General features: G+C 38.7%; 1 protein-coding gene across 1 annotated transcript; it reads left to right on the top strand.

Annotated features, from left to right (window-relative positions):
- The first annotated feature begins 7,231 nt into the window (after positions 1 to 7,231).
- On the top strand, positions 7,232 to 19,576 carry gpr37b (G protein-coupled receptor 37b). Its single transcript, XM_039660692.2, has 2 exons — positions 7,232 to 8,818; positions 16,055 to 19,576. The coding sequence occupies exons 1-2, from the start codon at positions 7,829 to 7,831 to the stop codon at positions 16,862 to 16,864; spliced, it is 1,800 nt and encodes a 599-aa protein (XP_039516626.2). The 5' UTR covers positions 7,232 to 7,828; the 3' UTR covers positions 16,865 to 19,576.
- Positions 19,577 to 23,579: the final 4,003 nt, after the last annotated feature.

Here is a 23,579-nt window from a genome sequence, read left to right as displayed (position 1 = left end):
ACTAATTTAAAAAATAAAGATTCAACTCCGATTCAAATAAACATTTCTTAATGTTCTTATCTTTTATTTTAGGATTATTCTAAAGACACCTGAATTCCTGAAGAGAGAGAGAGGTCCCAAAAGTCGCTTAACCTCTCAAGAATTCATATCCTGGAAATGAATAAAAGCTAAAATGGCTTGCCATAGTCATACATTTAACTCATGACTATCTGTGCATTAGTTAAACATGAATTAAAGCGTATTAGTGCACCTGTTTTGTAAAGTGTTACCAAAATTATAATTATAAATCATCACAAGCGAATGTGCAGCACGAGCACACACAACTTTGCCCAAACTCCTTTGTTAAATACAGCAGATTAGACTTTTAGAGGTGAAATAAATCCGAACAGGGCTTTGAAAATATGCTTAAATATTTATGTCACGCTTTTGTCTTGCACTGGATCAGGATCCTAATCCGCAGTCTTAGAGGTGTGGCGACCGGGGACGTTTTAATGAGCGAGTTTTAGACTTTTAGACAGTCCAAACGCTGTTGTCACGTCAGGTTTGACGGTCTCGATCTCTAGGGTCAGACGTGGGAAACTTCATTTGTGTAATTGGCCATTAAAACGATTTGCTGAGAAAGTTAAATCCAAACTTTACCCTCATCACACACTGATGCAGGTGTCACTGCAAATCTCCCTTATTCCTTTTTCTCCGCCGTCAGCAGTTTCACCGCACGCTGAATTGGAATAAACCGCACTAAGGTGGCAAAGACGTGTTTTTATCGCTAGCACCACATTAATGAAATATGACAGGAAAGCTTTCTGCAGAAAAAGTTATGATTTATACAACCACTCGCCTGGTGGCTTGATTTCATATGGGCCAACGTTTAGATTAAATCATTTAGAATTGTTTTGGTTTTCTTTTTATTATTTTTCTATCAAACATGATGCATTTTTCCTTCAGTGATGATGAATTGTTCGCCGTTTGTGGCGATATGAATATGAATTGTTCCTGAGGAGAGAATATTTCGGTAGTTTGGTGTGGATTTGTGTTCAATAATCAATCATGTCTTGTTTTGATCCCACTTAAAGGGTTAGTTCACCCAAAAATGAAAATATGTCATTAATGACTCTCCTTCATGTCGTCCCAAGCCCGTCAGACCTCCGTTCATCACTTCAAGATATTTTAGATTTAGTCAGAACTTTCTGTCCGTCCATTGAAAATGTGTGTACGGTCGAACTAACACTAAATCTTTGAAAAACACCTTCAGGACTACGGGATTGACTTTATTCCAGTTTGAAAGTGAATGCTGATCAATGTTTGGTCTGGGGGTTAGATGTCAATCATAACTCATAATCATACAAAAGGTTGAAATGATCTTCTCCCTGTGAAAATGCTGTTATGTTTTAGTCTGAGTAGCTCCAGTCATCCTCTCGGCTCGGTCTGTGTCTCATCTCAGTATCAATGTGTGTATCATCCTTCAGCGCTGTCTGAGTCGAGCCTGCAAACCTGATGATAGCAGGATTCCTGTACGGCTGCCAACACACTCGCTCCCTGGGTCGGCTTCAGCCCTCAATCTTAGCCCTGTAATAGAGACGATGCTGTTTTTTCTCCTTTTAAAAGGGCCCTACAGTCAGCCAAGATGATAAGATTAGAAGTTAAAATTGCCGTCTTGTAAGAGAGTGTCAAATCTCTTCAGAAATTACTCTTAAAGATTGACCAGTGAGCACCACCATGTGGCCGAGTTAAAAAATACACCTGGAATGGGCTTGTAGTGCTGTAAAAAAAAGATACAGACTTACCTTAAAGGAGTAGTTCACTTTTTTTGTGTGGAAATGTCCTAGATATGCGTCTCCATCCACCTCTCTGTCTCTAACTCTCACAACTTCAATCCCGTCTTGACGGGAGACCATGCACATTTAGAGTCAGAGTCAATCCCAACCTGTATATTTCTTCATTGGAACACAAAAGTTAAAGTTAGGCAGAATATCCTGTTGCTCTTTTCTTTGGAAGTGAATGGTGACCAATTTAAACTTCATAACTAACTAACTGATAGAGCCATCCGATTGGAGGCCTGATCTTTAAGGTTGCTCGAGGAGCTGGTGTGGTTGTTAAAAAGGTGAATTTGCCTTTGTTTTAGAAATCAGGCTGGTTGATTGAAGAACAATAGCTCTTCTATTGTCATCCGGTACCGAGTTCTCGGCTGCGCTCCAAATGGCTTTTGTATGTGAATAAAGGGAAGTGTGTTTCTCTCTCCTTTTGTTAGTTGTCAATATGGGAGTGTGTCGAATGCGAAAGGAATTGCCCTTGGAAAACAGACAGCTGTTTGCGTGTCAGAAAGCGAAAGCTTTACAATGATGAGTTGGCCTCTGACAGATAGATCCTGACGTACCGTTTCACCAGCACATATTGATCCAGATTTCCTTCTGATGCATTGTGACACAAACCTCAGACGTGATGTATTTATCAAAAACTCTAATTCGCCGCATCGCATATGGTCCAATGTGGAGCAACAACATAAAATGTATGAGAATGATCATCTCTGATACTGTTTGTGTGCTTTATTTAATGTAAAAGACATTCTTAAAAATGCTGGGTTGTTTTAACCCAATTTTGGGTCAAATATGGACCAACCCAAATGTTGGGTTAAAATGGCTGTTCAATGGCTGAGTTTGTCCATATTTGCCCCAAAGTTGGGCTGAACCAACCCAGCAGTTTATAGAGTGTGTCAACGTGTGTGTGTGAATATCATTTATAGCCGTATGTGACAATGGATTCACCTCAGACCTTAAATAAAACTAATTGTCTAAAAATTATGGGTTGTTTTAACCCAACTTTGGGTCAGATATAATAACAGTATAACCCAACTTTGGGTCAAAATATGGACAAACCCAGCCATTGGGTTAAATTTTTTTATTACATATTTAACCCAATGTTTGGGTTTGTCCATATTTGACCCAAAGTTGGGATAAAACAACCCAGCATTTTTTAGAGCGAGTCTGCTCTATGACAACGATTGTTTATGTGTTTTTAATAATGTTAAAGTTGTGTATTAGTTATGTATTTGATTATCCATTTAGTTGTGCGAGACTCCGCCTACACGCTCTTCTGATTGGTTGATATTTGTTTGGTGGATTTTAGTCGGTCAGGTTAGGACATGGTGGAAGAGATCTATATTATGCAGTCTTTTAAATAAAGATGCATTTCCAAAGATCATCTGAATGTCATGATTTTACTAGTAAGAGGTCAATGCATGATGTACAGGCGTGCTATTAGATGTCTTTAATCCGACACACAATTATAGCCTGTTGCATTCCTTAGACTTCCAATAAAGAGGAACACGAGCCATTTCTAGAGATCAGGATAACAAAGCAACCTTAAAAACACAGTAGCCTGCTTGGCAATGCCATAGAAAACATGCTATTGTTGTTTTAATTGGTGCTTAAACATTGCATTACTGTTTTGTAATATTGTTTTGCTCTTTTTTGCAGATTAGCAACAGATTACCATTTATAAAACAAAAATCCCTCTCCTGAACAAGCTCTGAGACGTTTGTCTGAGTCATCCAGAGCAATCCGAGAGCAGTCCTCTTGCATTGGCTCCACTCAGCACTGCTGTCATCACGCCACTTCTCTAACACACACGACGCTTCTGTCCTATTGTGTGGACCATTGAATGGCTTTTACTCAGACCTCGACTGCCCAGGGTCATGTGACATTTTAATGTCTAAGATATTATCCTGTCTTTCTCTGTGATGCTGTTATAAATGTTTCAGCCGGAAATGATGAGTCTTTTCAAATAATGGAAACAGAAGCCTAGAAATTATGCTAAACTTCAGTGTTTCAAAGAAATAACAAGTCTAACAGATTTGGAACGACATTAGAGAGAGTAAATGATCAAAGATCTTCATTTTAGAGTAAATGCACTCCGACTCATATTGACTGACTGATCGATTGATTGACTGACTAATCATCTGATTGATTGATTGATTAATTGATTGACTTACTGACTGACTGATCTACTGATCGATTTATTGATTAATTGGCTGGCTGACTGACTGATTGATTGATTGATTGATTGATTGACTGATTGATTGATTTGATTGATTGATTGATTGATTGATTGATTGATTGATTGATTGATTAATTGATTGACTTACTGACTGACTGATCGATTTATTGATTAATTGGCTGGCTGGCTGACTGACTGATCAACTGATTGATTGACTGACTGAATGACTGATCGATTTATTGACTGACTGACTGATCGAATGACTGACTGCTCGATCGATTGATTGACTAACTGACTGACTTATCGATTGATTTGATTGATTGATTGACTGACTGACTGCTCGATCGATTGATTGACTAACTGACTGACTTATCGATTGATTGATTGATTGATTGATTGACTGACTGTCTGATCGATCGATCGATCGACTAATTAATTGACTGATCGATTGATTTGTTGATTGACTGACTCACTGATTGACTGACTGACTGTCTGATCGATTGATCGACTGATTGACTGACTGACTGATCGATTGATTTGTTGATTGACTGAATGACTGATCGATCGATTGATTGACTGACTGACTGACTGATTGGCTGATTGACTGATCGATTGACTTACTGAGTGACTGCCTGATTGATTGATTGATTGATTGACTGACTGACTGAGTGATAAATGCAGATTCTGTGATGTGAATAGCTGTGAGGTATTTCTGCTGCTTGTTCAGAGATACACGAGTCATTCATCATCTCACGCTCATGTGGACAGCCGGTGATTGATCACAGAAATAAACACCGTCTCTAGGTGATTCAGCTTCATTCTCTTCAGTAACTGTTATTCTGTTTAAGTAGATTTGCATCGTATTAGACATGCAGTACACCTATCTTGTGCTCTATAAGTGTGTTTTAGGGTGAATATGTGTTTGTCTCTCTTTAGGGTTAATTTGTGTTTGTCTTTCTGTCAGTTCTCACACTGCATTAATGATGTTTCTGCAGTACTGCTTTACACCGCCAGGTGGCGCTTTAGATTGCTGCAATATCAAATGACCAACACAGTGATGCACACAGATGATGCTTTTGAGCCTGTCATGTCTTCATATTATCATAGTTAAATCATCTCCAAACAAAAAGCATGACAGTCTTTCTGTCTTGTTTTCTCATAAAGGTAATCCCAAAACAAAATTGCATGACACATAGAAGCTTATTTCAGAAGATATATCTTGAATGTAAATGTATTTTGGGCTTTTGTTTTCATCTAAATGTGATGAAAAATGCATGCTTAAAAGAATATGAAAAATGTTGCTATTTGGAGGTGGTCAGACATGTTTATATTCAAGATATGATCTGAACGTTTGTCTTGTTATCGTCTTTCTGGAAATCAGGACACATAGGCCCGAGTGATTAAGGGAAGAAATGATTTTTGAAGAAGGCAAAACAACATAAAATGGTTTTAATGTATTATTTAATTGAGTATACAAATGCATCTTTGTTATTATGCCTAATTTATTATGCTTTAAAAAATGCTGCGTTATTTCAACCCATGTTTGGGTCAAATATGGACAGCTTTCAGTTCTTGACAAGTACAGTCTCTGACCTTGCGTCTCTCGCTGTTATTTGGCGTTATGAACCCCATGTTTCGACTTGGCAACAGTATCACTGCTAGTGCCAACTCCAGTAGCTTGTGTTCTCACTGTTTTACTCTTCAGTTTTCTGCCAAACTCACAATGACCAGCACGACTTAGAGGTGAAACTTTGGACCCAGCCGAACAAAGAAACTAAAGCATGTCTGAGCTTAAATAAGGAGCGTTTCCACATGATGTTTTGGGGGCAATGTAAGGCTCTTGGCTGTTTGCAAATGTGCTCCTCTGTGCCCAAATTTCTGTCCGGTAGGAAACAAACCTGAAGCGAGTCGGGTCTTGCCCTTCCGCTCTGTTATTGTGACATTGCCACAGGCTGAGAAAACCTGTTTGAAATACCAATGAGCTTTCAGAAGAGAGAGTAACTTGCTATTGATATGCTGTGACCCTAAAAAGTATTTATTCACTTCAGTCGCTCACAGATGTATGAATTTCATTGCACTTATATAACAAAGAGATCACAGTGTCACCTGCATGTGGGTTACAGTGTTCACATACATACATCCGAAGGCCTCGATATTCAAAAGATGGATTCAAATGTTGTTGATTGTATTTATATGAATACATTTTACTTATAACTCAACTTGCACTTTATTTTAAAACCTTATTCATCATCTGGAATAAAGCCCTTTGAAGCTGCACTGAAACTGTCTTTTGGACCTTGAACCGTTTGGACCCCATTGAAGTCCATTATATGGAGAAAATCCTGCAATGTTTTCATCAAAAACCTTAATTTCTTTTCGACTGAAGAAAGAAAGACATGGACATCTTGGATGACATGGGGGTGAGTAAATTATCAACAAAAGTTTTTTTTTAAAGTGAACTACTCCTTATGTCCTTGATGCAGTACAATTATACATTTAAGTACTGAGTAATATTAAAGGGTTAGTTCACCCAAACATTGTGATGATTTACTCGCCCTCAAGCCTTAGGTGTTTATGACTTCATACGTTTTTAATGTGGATATTTTTCTCACAAAAACGCATTGTTTTGCTTCAGAAGGCCTTTGTTAACCCCCCGAAGCCGTGTGGATTACATTATGAAGGATGGGTGTACTTATAAAGCTTGGAAGAGCCAGGGCGTATTTTTATTTAATTCTATTCATCATAAAGAAGATTGTCATATACACCTAGGATGGCTTGAAGGCGAGTAAATCATGGGGTAGGCTAATTTTCATTTTTGTGTGAACTTTCCCTTTAATTAAAAACATGTACTTACTATGGGGACATGTTAGGTTTGGTTTAGGGTTGTTTGTAATTATGCATGATTTATAGTAATTACTATAGAAAGTACACATACAAGTACAAAAACAACTTTTTTTCTGTTTAATGTGTGCTATAATCTTTACCTTTTGTGCACACTGTATGTAGACAAAAAAACGATGACTTGTTTGGCTTATATACCACCAACAACATATTATATTGATATTTATATTGAAGTATTTAGCGCAACTATGCACGTGTTGAATATTAAAAAGACAACGGAGAGGTTAGTACTATAAATCACGATTATTTATTTTATGAAAAAATGTTGACGTTTCACTTTCACTCTGTTACTGTGCCACAACGTTGTATATTTAACTCGTGTAAGCCCGTGTTACATTCTAGACTGATCGGATTATGATTCTGTTGACATGCGTAATTACGCATGTTAATGAGTGTAGGCTAGTGCGCGCGGGGCGGGGTCGCTCCAGCTGCGGTGGTCCACGGGGCTGATGCTGATGGATCCAGCTTGACAGAACAAGGTTATCCACCAGGAGAGAGAGAGAGAGCCCGTCCATTTTCCTCATCAGCTTCTCGCTCGCAGTGAAGCAACTCTCCGCACGCTCGCGCCACGGAGCGCGTCCCCGGGACTCCGCTTCTCCGCGCACGGCAGACTCCAGGTTGCCGCGCCCAACAGATCCCGGGATGCGACCGATTCCTGCAGCTGGCTGGGATGCAGTGCGCCTCAGAAGCTGAAATAATGTCATTTGACGGGAATAACGCCTCGCTGTCACTTTGCTAATACGAGGAACGCGACGGGAGAGCCGCTTTTCATTTGCCGCACATAACCGGAAAAGTCATTTGCATGGATCTAATTAGCCTTTCCCGATCATTCACGTGTGAACTTTTTCCTCTGACCATGTGAATCTGGGAAATGCATTCAATGCATCACATTAGAGCGTTTTTCTAACATCTTCAGCACACTGACTCGTTGAAGATGCAGATGCTGCTTTTAAGAACGATCTTTGTCATTGCAGGATGTCCACATGTTTTGTTGCACGGAGAAACCAGTAATGCACGTACCAAAGAAACAGGCAGGGTTACTCTTAGGAGCCTTCATGATCCGAAAGCCAGCGGCACACACCCTGCGAGGCACCGAGCCGCAGGTACACCTGCCTTTGACATCAAACACACTTCAGGAGACAACAGGAACTGGTCCTCGTATCTCTGGAGTGCAGGTAAACCAGTTCACCTAAAAAATGTCATGTCGGCCACAGATAGTGCCACAAACCTACATAAGCGCTTGCGGCGACATAAAAGGAAAAAGTTGAATGGTGAGATGCCTGCTACCATGGGAACAGCAGATGGACACAATAACTCTAAGCCATATTCAATGAGCAAGAGAGGAGACCGCGAGAGAAACCACAGACGCAAAAGAGGCACAAAGGAACACCACAAGAAAGCGTTTAAGAGGGGCCCGAATAAAAGCACGGCCTCTTTGACACCAGTGGAAAGTTATTATAACGCCCTGACGTCCTCTTTAGCCCTGTGGGAACCCATGCCCAAGCCTCAAGCCCTCACCTCCACAGATTTCCCCTTCGATCTCACCAGATATACCGAATTCCACACCAAACAGATCGACGACCCATGGGACGCCACGCCAATGACCCCTCCGTACGCCGAGGACGAGGAGAGCGAGTTCTTCCCCAATCCTTTCTACCCCGTCACCAGTGAGACGTATGGGGCATATGCCATCACCATCGTTTCGCTCCTCATTTTTGCAGTTGGAGTAACGGGGAATGTAGCAATAATGTGTGTCGTGTGCCATAACTACTACATGAGGAGTATCTCCAACGCTCTTCTGGCGAACCTGGCCATCTGGGACTTCGCACTGCTGTTGTTTTGCCTGCCGCTCGTGGTGTTTCACCAACTCACAAAGACCTGGCTGTTGGGCCAGTTCACCTGTAAAGTCATACCATATATTGAGGTAATGCATTGTGTTTGTTCATAGTTTGTGTGCATAATGTGGCAAAGGTACAAGCTAAGGCAAGCGTCAACACTTAGCTCATAGTAAACCTTTTACATTTTCCCACTTTTCACCCAAATTTTTTCATTTAATTGCCCTTGCTCTTGTGGGATACAGGAGGATATATATGTACACATTAGGGCTGTCAAACTATTAATCGCATCCAAAATAAAAGTTTCTGTTTACATAATATATGTGGCTGCACTATATATATATATATATATATATGTGTGTGTGTGTGTATTTATGTATATATATATATATATATATATATAAATAAAAATATTTATTATATATATATATACAAGCATGTATATATATATATATATATATATATATATAAAATAATTATGCACAGTGCACCCATATATATTATGTAAACACAAACTTTTAATTTGGATGCAATTAATCGCGATTAATCGTTTGACGTCCCTAATGTGTGTGTGTGTATATATATATATATATATATATATATATATATATATATATATAGGCCTGAATGTCAGATTTATCCATTTGAATTGCGTATAATATTTCCATCCATTTGGATGATAAACAAACTAGTAAACTTAATGTGATGCATATTTCTCAGGAATACATAAACGAAGCAGGTCTGTCCTCGAAAAACCATGGTATAGTTTATCAGCACCTATTTGCATATATTTGATTTTATTTGAATCGTATTTTCAAGATGCACTCATTCAAATGACTTGCAATCAGCATGAATCTGTTCACGTTTACTCAGTTGTAGGTCATGCACAGATCCTTTGTGAGTGTCAGCTTTGCTTTTTTTGAGGTATTGTGACACTGTGGGTAATCCCGTGTCGTGTGGAGAGACGTCATGTCATCCACCCTGCCCTCGGGACACCTGCACTGACCTCTGTCACACACACTGTACGGCGCAAACACAACCTGAGATCTGCAGCACCACACCCAGTCTCGGCTCACTGTACGACACACACACCTCACGCTGCTTAGGGGGAAATCACTGACATATCCAGATCATATTCACACCAAAAACAGACAGAAATTGCATGCTTAATGTAAAATGATTGAAGCCTTTATCATTGCAATATTATCTCCCCCCCCCCCCAACATAATTAGGGCTGCAGATTATACAAATATATTTACACTTTTCTTTTTCATTGAGTTTGAAAAAAAAATGTATTCCCATCATTCTTAATGATTTTAATTTGATTTTAGATTTTTTTTTGTAGTACAGTAATTTGCACACCAATACAATTATTAAAATTATAATTAAAATTAAAATTCATTTAATGCATAATCAGATTTAAGAAGTAAAATGACATGAAAACAGAACTATAACTCAAATCATCTTAATGTTCCTCAAAACAAAAAATATGTAATTTCTTCCTTTTGAATTTAGGGTTAAAATATGACGTTCCTGCTGGTTTAACGAGATTAGACGACTCATGAACGAAAACAAATGAAATCGTAATGCTCAATATGGCATCAACGGAGGCATCAGTTTTCAATGTACTAAAACATAAAGCGTTTTTTCCGTTGTATTTTTCGTGAAAACAACTAAAAATGCAATATTATGCAATCCAGGCCAGTAGATGGCGATGTCATCTTTAAAGAATAATGTATTTTTAAAGAAACATGCGCATGACGTCACTGTTTCTGTAGTTCACAAAGAGACGGTAACAGTATTGTTTACAAAAACTCGCACTTTAAAACCCGTTTGTGTTTTCTGGCCCCCAATATACGCTCGTATATATATATATTGTTGGCCGTATGAAAGATTTTGGCCTTTCTCCATTCAAGCAGATTGGAGCTGTACCTGCATCTGCTAAGGGGCGAAACAAGATGGCCACCGACTTGCCTTGAAGACACTTTTGTGAGATTCACTCATCCGTTTGCCTTAGAGAGTGAGTCTGTGTGTTTGTGCCATTGTGAATGTGAAGGCCGTAAGGGGGATGTTGAGACGCTCGTGTGTTTTGGGAGGGAGAGCGGTGCGAATGCGTTGTCCTGGTGGCACACGCTGCGTTCCTGCTGTGATTGTATAGGACAGGCAGCTCGGCCTGACAATGGAGAAAATGAATGAAAACAAGCCTGTGTGTGTGTGTGTGTGTGTGTGTGTGTGTGTGTGTGTGTGTGTGTGTGTGTGTGTGTGTGTGTGTGTGTGTGTGTGTGTGTGCAGCGCAGCTACTGTATGAACGCGTTCAGGCTAAGTGGTGAGTAAAGTCAGTCTTAAGAGCAGATTCTGAGCGAGTGCTCCACTGGGAGAAAACGCCTCCGGCTACATTACTCAGACCAATGTAGCACGCACACACACACACACACACGTATGCAAGCTTAAAGGTGCAGTCTGTAAGGCCGTGTGTACACCAAAGCGTTTTTATCCAGCTGAAAACGCCAGACGCTCTGCTGAAGACGCCGTGCTTTGGGCGCTTGAGAGCGTTTTGGCAGCGCAGCGTTTTTTCCGTTGATACGTTTCGTTGCTATGATACAGCAGTTTGAATGTTGTGACAGTTGGTCGGTGTGGTTTAGTCCCGCCCCTCCTCCACTCCACAAATGTGACAGTGATGAGTGCTGTGTTTTATCCAAAGTTGAACATTTTTCAACTCCCAGCGACCAGTAAAAACGGCGGGCGCTCGACGCTTCAGCGTGAAAAAAATGCTCAGCGCCTCGGTACGCTCATGGCGTTTAAAAAACGCGGCACTCCCATTGAAAACAATTGAAAACATACGCCGGGGCGTGGGAAAACGCTTTGGTGGACACACGGCCTAAAGCCCAGAACACACCAAGCCGACGGTCGGCCGTCTGGCAGTTTTTGTGCGTCGGTCAACTAAGTTTCCTCGGTGTGATACGCACAGATCCGTGCCGTTGGCTGAAAATAGTCGTTTCGCCCGATTTGACATGTTAAATCGGTGTTGTGACGTCGGGGAAAGAGAGAACTCTGATTGGCTGTTCAGCTTAGTGAAAGAGTGAGTGCATGAGAATAAACGCAAAACAGCAAGCAAAGAAATCAAAACGGCAAAGATAGAAGGCTGTTCTTATGTTACGCCTTCTTACCTGAGTGTTCCTTGGCGAATATTTCAATATTAACGTGAGCGGAGTGGAATAAAGAAAGCGTTTAGCAGGATTGATATTCAAAACGGTAAGCCCGCACTGCTTTGTTTACGTTATGTGAATCTGCAGCCGGCAGCGTCGGTTTTCCTTTCTGAATAATGAATATAGACTAATATACCTGCAGAAATAGACGGTTGGCTCATTACACGCAGGCGCAGAACGCACATTCTAGCTGACAGTCGGCTGTAGTTCTCTCGGTGCGACTCTCTGGTGAAATTACAAAACAAAATACACACAAACGTGTCCCTGCCTGATATACAACTGACAAACATAATCGGTTTCGATGACAAGAAACCCCGTATACGAGTGCAAACCCTGACACACCAGGCAAAAGTTCGGCCACTGGACCGGAATACACACTTTAAATAATTGAATCTATGCATTTATTATTGCCGTTAGCAACACACACACACCTGTCCCACCCACTTTTAATAACAAAGTTGCGCCGCTGATGTGAACTCGGCATGTTTCCTCAATTCCTGCAAACATATGGAGTTTGTTTCCTGAGGTCTGCATCCTCAAGCGAACGCTTTCTGGTCGCCTCCTGCTGGTGTGTTCAGGCGGATATTGTGGAGTTCAAGAAGTGTGTGTGATCATTGAGCTTGTTTTATCTGAGGTCTGACATTTCTTCCTAGGAAAGGTCGAGGGAATGCGTGTCGGTGCAGTGTTTTAACTTGACTTGTGTTTTGACTGGCCTTTAGCTTTTTGGAGATTGCATCAGTCACAACATTTGCAGGATCCTCGTCTCGTTTGACCAAACATGAGCGAGTCTGACGGTTCAGCTCAACACTTGCATGATGATGATGATGATGATGATGAATTTTATACAAGCAAACAGCACTTACACTTTCTCCAGAATTTATTTTGGAGATATTTTATTTTATTGTACCACTTTATTTTTTCAATTCTCCAAACCATTTTTCTTATGACTGGAGGGTTGTATGGATCTCAACTGAAGGGTTGTGGGTATTTTATTTTATTAATTTATTCATTTATTTATTTTATCCTAGATATTTTATTTTAATCAATTATTTAATTTATTTATTTTTGCATTTTATTACCTCCAAATCGCTTTTCCTACAGTATGAAGGGTTGCAGATTTTTATTTCATTATTTTTTCTATTCTATTTGTCCAAATTGCTTTTCCGCTGGTATTTTATTTTAAATATACATCTGTTTATTCTCCAAACCTCTTGTCATATGTAGGGTTGTAGGTAATTATATTTTATTTCAGTTTATTTTTTTGTTTGGCTGGTTTTAGTTGGCTTTTAATTTTATTAGTAACCCACTCTGTGTTTGTTTTTGATCCAGGCCGTTGACTCCCGTTCTAATGGCCTGAATTTATGTGGCTGAATATATCATATATAACACTATTACTGTAATAGCTTTTGTTTCGAGCTCGCTCATGCTTCAGTGCTGTCTCATTTGTCAATACGTGAGAATTATTGTCCTCGCTGCTGGCAGTGGCCCAGAGACGGCCTCCAGGCTGAAAGTAGCCGTTAAACCAGATTAATAACCAGCACCTCCATCCTTCTAGAAAGCTTCTTAATCAGAGAATTAATGAGGCGTTAGTGAAGCCCATCTCAGCCAACACCATCATCTCCCGCTGCTGAAACCTGTCCGCTCAGAGACGCCTGCGAATGTCAGGTCAGGGTCGAGATCCGGACTGAGGTGTGTGTGTGTGATTTACTTCAGGTCAAGTCACATATGTGTCGAATCATGAGGAAATTAATCAAACGGAGCCATTGCTCTTCTTAATGCACTTTCAAGTTTTGCGACATAACAAGAGTTTGATGGGAAGCTTTATGGGCAGATGAAACAGTTTACTTTAAACAATTAAATTAAATTAGCTACAAACCTACATAGGACAAGCGGATTGGATAATTAACAGGTGTATAAAATAAAATAATAAATTAAATATAATAAAATATATGAAAACCTTCAAAGGATAAGCGATTTGGAGGGATAGAATAAAATAATAAAATAAATATAATAAAATATATGCAAACCTTCAAAGGAAAAGCGATTTTGAGAAAATAAAATACAGAAATTAATTAATTGAATAAAATAAAATATCTACAACCCTCTGTAGGAAAAGCATATATATATATATACATACAGTATATATATATATATATATATCTATATATATATATATATATATGCAGATATTATATTTTATTTATTTATAAATTTATTCATATATATATATATATATGAATTAATTTATAAATAAATCAAATATAATATCTGCATATATATATATATATATATATATATACTGTATATATATATATATATATACTGTATATATATATATATATATATATATATATATATATATATATGAATTAATTTATAAATAAATAAAATATTATATCTGCAACCCGAAAAGTGATTTGGAGGAAAAAAAATAAAAATCTGTAACCCTCTAAAGGAAAAGGAGGGTTTTTTTTTATTATTATTCTTGTTTTGTTGTTTCTTTCAGTCAGGGAGCATCACTTTCTGACCTGCTGTTGAGAATAAGCTCATCCTTAAACAGAAGATGGTTTCAGATGGATGTGTTTCACACCTATGGAAGTAATGCAGCATTACAGCATCTTAACGGACACACACTGCTCCATAATGGATTCTGAGCGCTGCTTTTATCCGAGTGATGAAGCGTCTAACCAGTGTGCTTTTGGAGATGATAAAGGCGGTCTGGTTTTCATCGCAAACGTGTTCCGCTAATTGTCTCCTCCTTGATGCTGATGTGCCTGATTGCTCTGTAATTATGATAATGAAGACAAACACTTGGTTGCCTCTTTCACTTGTGTTTGTATGATCCGCTGGGATGAGCTGCGAGAACGGGGCCAAGAATCTCTCCAGTCATTGCTGTTGTGTTGTTTCTTTTGTGTTGCCTCGGTAAATACTCTTTCACATCATCCAATTTATTGTGGCAATATTCACGACGTATGTCGCGTTTGACAGTGGGAAGTGTGTGTTCAGAGGGTTTGGGACCCTTCTCTGTGCCGTGTGAATGAACGGCTGGGCTCGTCTGTCACGATAACACAGCAGAAGTCTGGAAATGTGAGGGCTGTTGGTTTAGATATGCTGAACGATTAATAGGGAGACAGTTTCCAGCTGTAGGACTGAGTTCAGAGAGTTGCCAGACGATATTCAGACTTCTTTTTCATGCAGTTTGTTTACGCCGCTGGCCTTACACACCTACTGACATATAATGTAGCATCACACAAACAGCACTCTAAAAAATGCTGGGTTGTTTTAACACAATTTTGGGTCAAAAATGGACAAACCCAGCCATTGGATTACATTTTTTAAAATTAAATTTTTAACCCAATGTTTGAGTTTGTCCATATTTGACCCAAAATTGGGTTAAAACAACCCAGCATTTTTTAGAGTGAGGGCTGACGGGATAACAGTTGAAATGTAATGGATCTCGATGGCATTCCTGGAAATCAAAAATGAATGAATACATTCCTTTAAAAAAATGAAAATAAATGTTATCAATTTTCCCATCCCATTTTATCGCATATTAATTAAATTGAAACCATGTTAATAGTACACTCTAAAAAATGTTGGGTTGTTTTAACCCAATTTTGAGTCAAATATGGGCAAACTCAAACATTGGGTTAAAAATGTCATTTAAAATTTTAACCCAACTTCAACTTTCACTTTTTAACTGTATATTTTTTATTGCATTTTTAACCCAACATTTGGGTTTGTCCATATTTAACCCAAATTTGGGTTGAAACAACTTTAGATTTTTTAGAGCGTAATTAAATTTAAACGGTGTAAATATAACGGTGAGTTAAATTAAATTTTAATAAGGTATTAAAAAAAATATCGTAAAAAAAAAATTGACTTTTGAATTCATTTAAATATATTAAATGGATAGTTCACCCCAAAATGTTAATTCCGTCATCATTTATTTACCCTCATCTGTTGAACACTTGAACAGAACATAGTCTTTCTTTTCCTATTATGGATTCAATGGTGCCCCACATCTTCAAAACATCGTTTAATTAATACATTTGAATGAATCAGGCTAATTTGTCATATTTAATGAGCAAACGTGTGTGTGTTCTTGTATTTCCCCAGGTGGCGTCTCTCGGCGTGACCACCTTCACGCTCTGCGCTCTGTGCATCGACCGCTTCCGCGCCGCGACCAACGTCCAGATGTACTACGAGATGATCGAGAACTGCACCTCCACCGCCGCCAAACTAGCCGTCATCTGGATCGGCGCGTTACTCCTCGCCCTCCCTGAGCTCCTGATTCGCCAGCTGGTGTCGGAAAACGGCGACGGCGCATTAGAATCAGAACGCTGCCTAATCCGTATCTCCACCTCCCTGCCCGATACGCTATACGTGCTCGGCTTGACGTACGAAGGCGCGCGTTTGTGGTGGTGTTTCGGCTGCTACTTCTGCCTGCCGACGCTCTTCACCATCGGGAGTTCGGTTGCGACGGCCCGGCGGATCCGACGTGCCGAGCGCGGCTGCGCAAGAGGCAACAAGAAGCAAATCCGATTGGAAAGCCAAATGAACTGCACCGTCGTGGCGCTAGCCATCGTGTACGGGGCGTGTGTGGTGCCGGAGAACGTGTGCAACATGGTTTCGGCGTACATGGCGGCCGGGGTCCCGCAGAGCACCATGGCTCTGTTGCACTTGATCAGTCAGTTGCTGCTGTTCTTACGGGCCGCCGTGACGCCGGTTCTGTTGCTCTGCTTGTGCCGACCCTTCGGACGGGCGTTCCTCGAGTGTTGCTGTTTCTGCTGTGGGATCTCGACACACTCCTCGGCCACCGCGAGCGACGACAACGAGCACGAGTGCACGACTGAACTGGAGCTGTCGCCGTTCAGCACGATCCGCCGAGAGATGTCCAACTACACCGCCACTGGATCCCACTGTTGAGTCCAACACCTTGTTCAACACAAGCAGGGGTGCCGCTAGCAAGTTTAGGGCTGCACGATAATCGCAATCAACATGAAGCCGATTTGGTTTATCGCGATTTTGAAATCATTATTAGTTATGTGCAGCTTGTCAGTGAAGCACGGCTCCGTCTGAAAGCACTGCGAGTTTGAGTCTTTTATAACGTGCGTTTGAAAAAGCAACACGCGTCAAACATCTTTCCAAACGTGAAAAGCATTTATGAACCTCTTGTCCAACAAAAGACAACATTTTACTCCAAAATCACTTCATAACGACAGTTGAGCATCTTCTGTGAGATGATGAGCTTCTTACACATGAATAATAAACACACGACTGCCTTATTCATGTTCAATCAATCAAAGCGTTTCAATCAGTGACAGCGATGATGCGCGATAGGGGTTTCCTGGAATGATGTGTGTTATTGTACTTCTGCGGCGGGGTGTGTGTGTGAGAAACCCTCTGGCTTTTACTACTGAGCATTTACTACTGATGACAGTCGCACTGCACTGACAATATGCGCATTAAATAATCGCAGCCTTTGCCAAATTGCGTGCGGTTTAATTTCGATTAATCGTGCAGCCCTAATAATAATAATAATTTGTTAAATTTATATAGCGCCTTTCTGGGCACTCAAAGCAAACACCACCAATGTGACGCACCACCTGATGATCCAACGGCAGCCATTTTGTGCCAGAACACCCACCACACACCAGAGTAATTAAGCCAATCATTACACTCTAAAAAATGGATTTTTTTAACCCAAATTTGGGTCAAATATGAACAAACCCAACTGTTGGGTTAAAAATCTAATTTAAAAATACAACCCTGCATTTTTAGAGTGTATAAATGGGGATGATTGGGAAGCCATGATGGACAGAGGCCAATGCCAAATTCTTACTATTTTTTTCGAAGGCCATCCTGGGATTTTTAATGACCACAGAGAGTCAAGACCTCGGTTTAACGTCTCACCCGAAGGACGGTGCTCTTTGACAGTATAGTGTCCCCATCACTATATGGGCGTTATAATGAGCACCCCCTGCTGGCCTCACGAACACCTCTTCCAGAAACCCTGCTTGGCTTCAGTGGGAAACCAGTCTCGGGCTGCTGGGGGATATGGGTCCTGGACATCCTATACCGCACCCACTCCATTAATAAAATCAAAATCTCTTGGGGGCTCTTAAAGTGCATGGGCCCTTAGCATCGTCCTAACTTTCACCCTGTTAGCGGCACCCCTGACCACAAGCACATGCTTTTGTCTCACCCGTGTAAATACTGTGACCACGACCACGTTGCTCGTCGTGTAGACTGAAAGTTATGTAATTACTTTTTTTGTATAATTGTCCTTAATATATATATATATATAAATATATATACACTGAACTAGTGACTGCTTTAATTTTGCAGTTTGTTTGCACTGCCAACCACTTTAGCTTTCTCTCTCCGCTCTGTTTTCCACACACACCGTGTCTACACTGGAAGCTGTCGACAGCGAGTTGCACTAAAAGCGTCGATCACGAACCACAGACAGGCCAATCACACGCACGCTTGAGCGTAGACGCAAAGTGACGTTAAATCAATCTGTAGAATGTAAAATACTGTTTGATTTTTAACAAAAACCCATCTTTTTATTATTTATTTAAATTTAAAAAAATTCATTTTTAAACGGTAAATGTTACATTTATTTAATTTAATTTGTTTTTCTTTATTTTAATTTAGTATTTTTTTTTCACATAAAAAAATCATTTTTAGTGACTTTACCTAGGTTATTTGCATTTCATATTTGTGCCAAAAGTTCTTTAAATTTGTAACGAATTTGACACATTTGATATTGTTAATAAAATATTTATAAGTGGGAAATAAAGGGTTTCCACAACTTTTGACAACAGAATTACAGTTATTTAACACTCATTTATAATTGCATTAATTTTAACAAAAATGCTACTTTTATTTTTGCACGCAAATAAATTTTTTATTTTTTTTTACTTTTACTTTTATAATATATTGTTTTGATACATTTATTTTATTTAGTTTTAATTACTTTTTTTCATTGGTAAAAATAAATAGGTTATTTGCACTCCACAAAACTGCCAAAAGTTATTTAAATATGTGATGAATTAATGAAAATCATAGCAAAAAAATGAATAAAAAATTTTTCACACATAAGCAAAAGTTTTCAAAGTTGTCAAAGTTCTGACAAATGCAATTTTACAGTAATTTACCATTTTAACATAAACATGTTTTAACCAATTTAAAGCATCTCTATAAATAATTATTAGACTTTTTTAAGATTTGGCTTGAAAATCACAGATCTTTATAGATTTTCCATGAAAATGAGGAAGCGCTCTGCTAAAGTGCAGATAGTTCACTTGATTTAAAGCTTCTGACGCGTCCGGTGTGGTCACGGTGTTCCTGTCGCACGGTGAGTTTCTGCATTTATTGAAAGTAACATTTCTCTAATGTTTGTAAATGGCTGTGTGTTGCGTGCCGTGACCTTTCTCTTGATGAAGGTGATTCTTGTGAATCGTTCTTGAAGTCTGTATAGAGCAGATGTGTGAGTAACGATCTGTATGTGTCTCACACCATGCTCGTTCTAGTTAACGGTTTCTAAACGTTTTTATATAACCAAAACGAAATGTCTCTTTAATAAACGGAAAACGTTTGCTAGAAAGATGGCAAACTGATCAATTAAAATGCCAGTGTGGTTGCGTGCATTTCTTTGGTAGCCTGTGCTCATTCTGAACTGGCCTTTTGTGTTTCCAGGAAGATAACTCTGAATACAAACAGTGTTTTGCTTGACTAAAGTCTCCAACATGTTTCTCTAAGCAGTCACACTGGTTTCCCCGTGCATTATTCAAGGCCAGCCGCACACATCCGTCCCCTCGTGTGTCTGAGGAATTGTCTATCCACATAAAAGCATTAGCTGTCAGGCTGCACATTGAACAGGCCCAGATGAGATCTTACTCAGAGCTGGTCTTTTGTATTTCAGATGCATTTGAGGTGTCAGATACAGAGCAAGCTGCTATTTTGGGGATGTTTTGTGGGTAGATTTACGATTTACATATGAAAATGTTTCACTAGAAGTGACACGCTTTGATTTTTTTTTTGAAAATGTTCACCTACTCGCGTTATGTCTCAATCGTGCCTGCCTGTTTCTGGAAAGCTTTGAATATTTACAGATGAATCTCATAGAAATCGTGGGTCACAGTCGGCCCCGAAACTAAGATCAAAAACAAATGGTAAGGTGAGGCCTATTTTAGGACCATTTAGATTTTTTTTTTTTTGCAGAACATTTCCCTTCAAATGCTCATTAATGCAATGTGTGTATCTGTCTTTTTGTTTTTTATTCTCAATAGTGTTTTTAATTACTGGACTACAGGACAAAATAATGTAATCAATGATCTTTTTTAATTTAAATCAGCTTAAAGTAAAGCTATGTGCCACCAGCATCACCAAATGGATTTTAAACCAATAGAATTCAGGACCAGCTTCTATCATTGGTTGAACAAACTGATAGTCCCGCCCCAAACTCACGCCATTGGCTGAGCCAGTGTTCCAGTGTCAGTCTGGTCAAGATGCTCGAATAAACAACCACTTGTTTAGTGAATTTGATTTGAAATCAAACAACAAATGATTTAAGCAATTTAAGGAATTTCCTGTGGTGAAATATAGCCTTGTTAAAACTGTCCATCGAAATCCAATTTTTGTGCATATATAAAACTTGTAATTATTTTTGAAATGACCGCTCGTTTCGTTATTCATCGTCTGGTGTCGTTTAAAGCCCTTTGAACAGACACAGAAACTGTCTTTTGGATCGTGAACCATTTGGTTCCCATTGAAGTCCATTATATGGAGAAAAATCATCAAAAACCTTAATTTCTTTTCGACTGAAGAAAGAAAGACATGGACATCTTGGATGACATGGGGGTGAGTAAATTATCAGCAAAAGTCTTTTAAAAGTGAACTACTCCTTTGTTCACTAATTGTCCTTTGTTCACAGATTTCTGTCTTCTGCATGGTCAGGTGAACTTGTCACGACTCGTCCACAGTGGAGACTGATTTGTCATATTTCACTGGTAATTGTCCAGGAACAGCAGGACATCTATCATTACAGTGTCTCCATCAAACCCCCCTGCCCCGCAGAAGCCACTGGCTATTGTATAACCCCATTATCTGGGAGTCCTGGTCTTCTTCAGACGCTCCAATAGCAGCTGCAGCAAAGCGAGTTATAAGAAAGATGTGTGCCGTTTTCTCCTTATGGCTTTAAACCAGCCCTGTCTGAGAGGAACAGGTGGATTTTGTCTATTTTAATGAGGTTTTTGAGAAACTGCAAGGAATAAGACCTTGTTAGGTTGCAGTGGATGTCTGCAGTCGTCTTCGTGTTCATGGTAATGTGTTCGTCCGGGGCTGAGAGCAAAACACACTTACTCAGGCGGAAACAGCTCTTCTCTTCCCATCACTGTCTAGACCGACTGAATCTCAAACAGAATCACCTCTTATTATATTCTCTTTTGTATTCTGTGCGCACCTGCTATTATCAAAAGTTATTTAAATGAATTTTTTTTTTACATTTGGCTGATGCATTCCAGACGGATGGCCTTGCTAGCGATGTAGTTATAAAACAAGTCAAGTTTTATCAACTGCATCGTTACAAAGGCAATATACTTGATCTGTTTGTATCAATCAACAAAAAAAAATGAACAGTTATGCACTTTAAATGTTGCAATGGAATAAACATACATAAAATAAACAAGGGAAAAGTTTGTGTAATAAGACTGTAGAGTGAGACAAAACAAAACATCCAGTTAATAGCCCACATTTCATATCACTGTAAAAAAAAATTTTCAAGATTTGTTATCACAACATATTTTCTTTTGTCAAATCAACTTTATGATAATTTATTTAGTTGAGATAACTTATTATTTTGAGTTTCTGATGGTTAAATTAATCTCCTTCATTGTATTAACTCACTTTTTCCAGTTCAATCAACTTAAAATTTTAAAACAACCCAGGTTACTTACTTTTTTAAGTTAAACCAACAATTTTTTTTACAGTGTAGTAATCACAACATTTTTTCTTTTGTCAAATCAACTTAAATAATTTATTTAGTTCAGATAACATATAATTTTGAGTTTCTGATGGTTAAATCATTCTCCTTCATTGTATTAACTCACTTTTTCCAGTTCAATCAACTTAAAATTTTAAGACAACCAGGTTACTTACTTTTTTTAAGTTAAACCAACAATATTTTTTTTACAGTGTAGTAATCACAACATTTTTTCTTTTGTCAAATCAAATTAAATAATTCTTTTATTTATAAAAATAAAATGTATTATATATTTTTAAATATTATATTATATTTTATTATATTTTTATTATATTTTTTTATTATATTTTATATTTTTATATATTATATTTTTATATATTATAAATTTATTATATTATTATTATTATATATTTATTATATATAAAATTAATTTATAAAAATAAAAAAAATTAAATGATCCTGATATGTCCTGTTCATATTTTATCATATTACTACTGTACTTATTCAATGTATTTTTTACTGACTTTTGCATTTTAGGCAGCCTGCTAAGACCTGGCTAGGGACAGCAGATGGAAACTAGCACGAGTAGCTAACTCTGGCTTGTTTACAACATGTATTGTTGTTGATTAATGAGCATTGTCCCTATCAAATAAATAACTAACTAACTAACTAACTAATTTATTTAGTTTAGATAACATTTAATTTTGAGTTTCTGATGGTTAAATTAATCTCCTTTATTGTATTAACTCACTTTTTCCAGTTCAATCAACTTAAAATTTTAAGGCAACCAGGTTACTTACTTTAAGTTAAACCGTCAATATTTTTTTATGAAGCTCTGATCAGGAATCATTCATAAATCTTTATAGACATATTCAAAGCCATTTTAAAGAACAGAAACTCTAGTGTCCAGTGAGAAAATGCATAAATCCACAGCACAAACGAATAATTGTTGAAGTGAAAGAAATAGCGGGAGTGAATATTTCACAGATTCCTCGGATGTGTGGGTTCTGGCATGTGGAGGAGGGAGCCGCTTTCTCTATGTTTATTTATAAGAGCTCACACAGGATCTGATCCAGTGAACTGAAGCCTCCACAATGTCTGTGAATGTGCTAAAGACACTATAGTTTGTAAGAAACTTTCTTGGTGGCTCAAAGAGATATATACGCATGCATGCCAAATGTTATGAAAGACATTTTTCTCTCTGTTTATATGGTTTGCTATGTTATCTGGTTCAGTTTGTGTTGTAGTGACCATATGAAAGTCATCCTGAGGGAACGAGTGACTCTTCTTTTATGATTCTCCTCATTTCTGGGTCAGTGCTGGATCTGAATGCTTGAATGAGTACAGAGCAGTCTGAGTTTAAGAGCCTTCGCTGTTTCCGCTGGAATAGGTGGAATGAAAAATGCAGTAGTCGTCCTTCGCAAGCCATTTTTCTCCTCCATGGCTCATCTAGGTTAATGAGGATGTTGGTTGACGGCGAGTCTAGTTTATGCCATTCCCTCCCTCTTCATCTTGGAGGATGAATTCATGGGCGTTCTCCTCTCATCGATTCTTTGCTGATTAGTGTTGCTTTTTTATTGTTCGATTGGCCCATTGCCATTCACCTCTAGCCATGGTTTATGGCACAATTCAGCGTCACAAACAGCCAACGCC

Source organism: Pimephales promelas, chromosome 24 (genome assembly GCF_988280905.1).
Source record: "Pimephales promelas chromosome 24, fPimPro1.hap1.1, whole genome shotgun sequence".
Taxonomy (NCBI): Eukaryota; Metazoa; Chordata; class Actinopteri; order Cypriniformes; family Leuciscidae; genus Pimephales; species Pimephales promelas.
The sequence above is the reverse complement of the archived record's forward strand: the minus strand, read 5'-3'. Positions and strand labels throughout refer to the sequence as shown.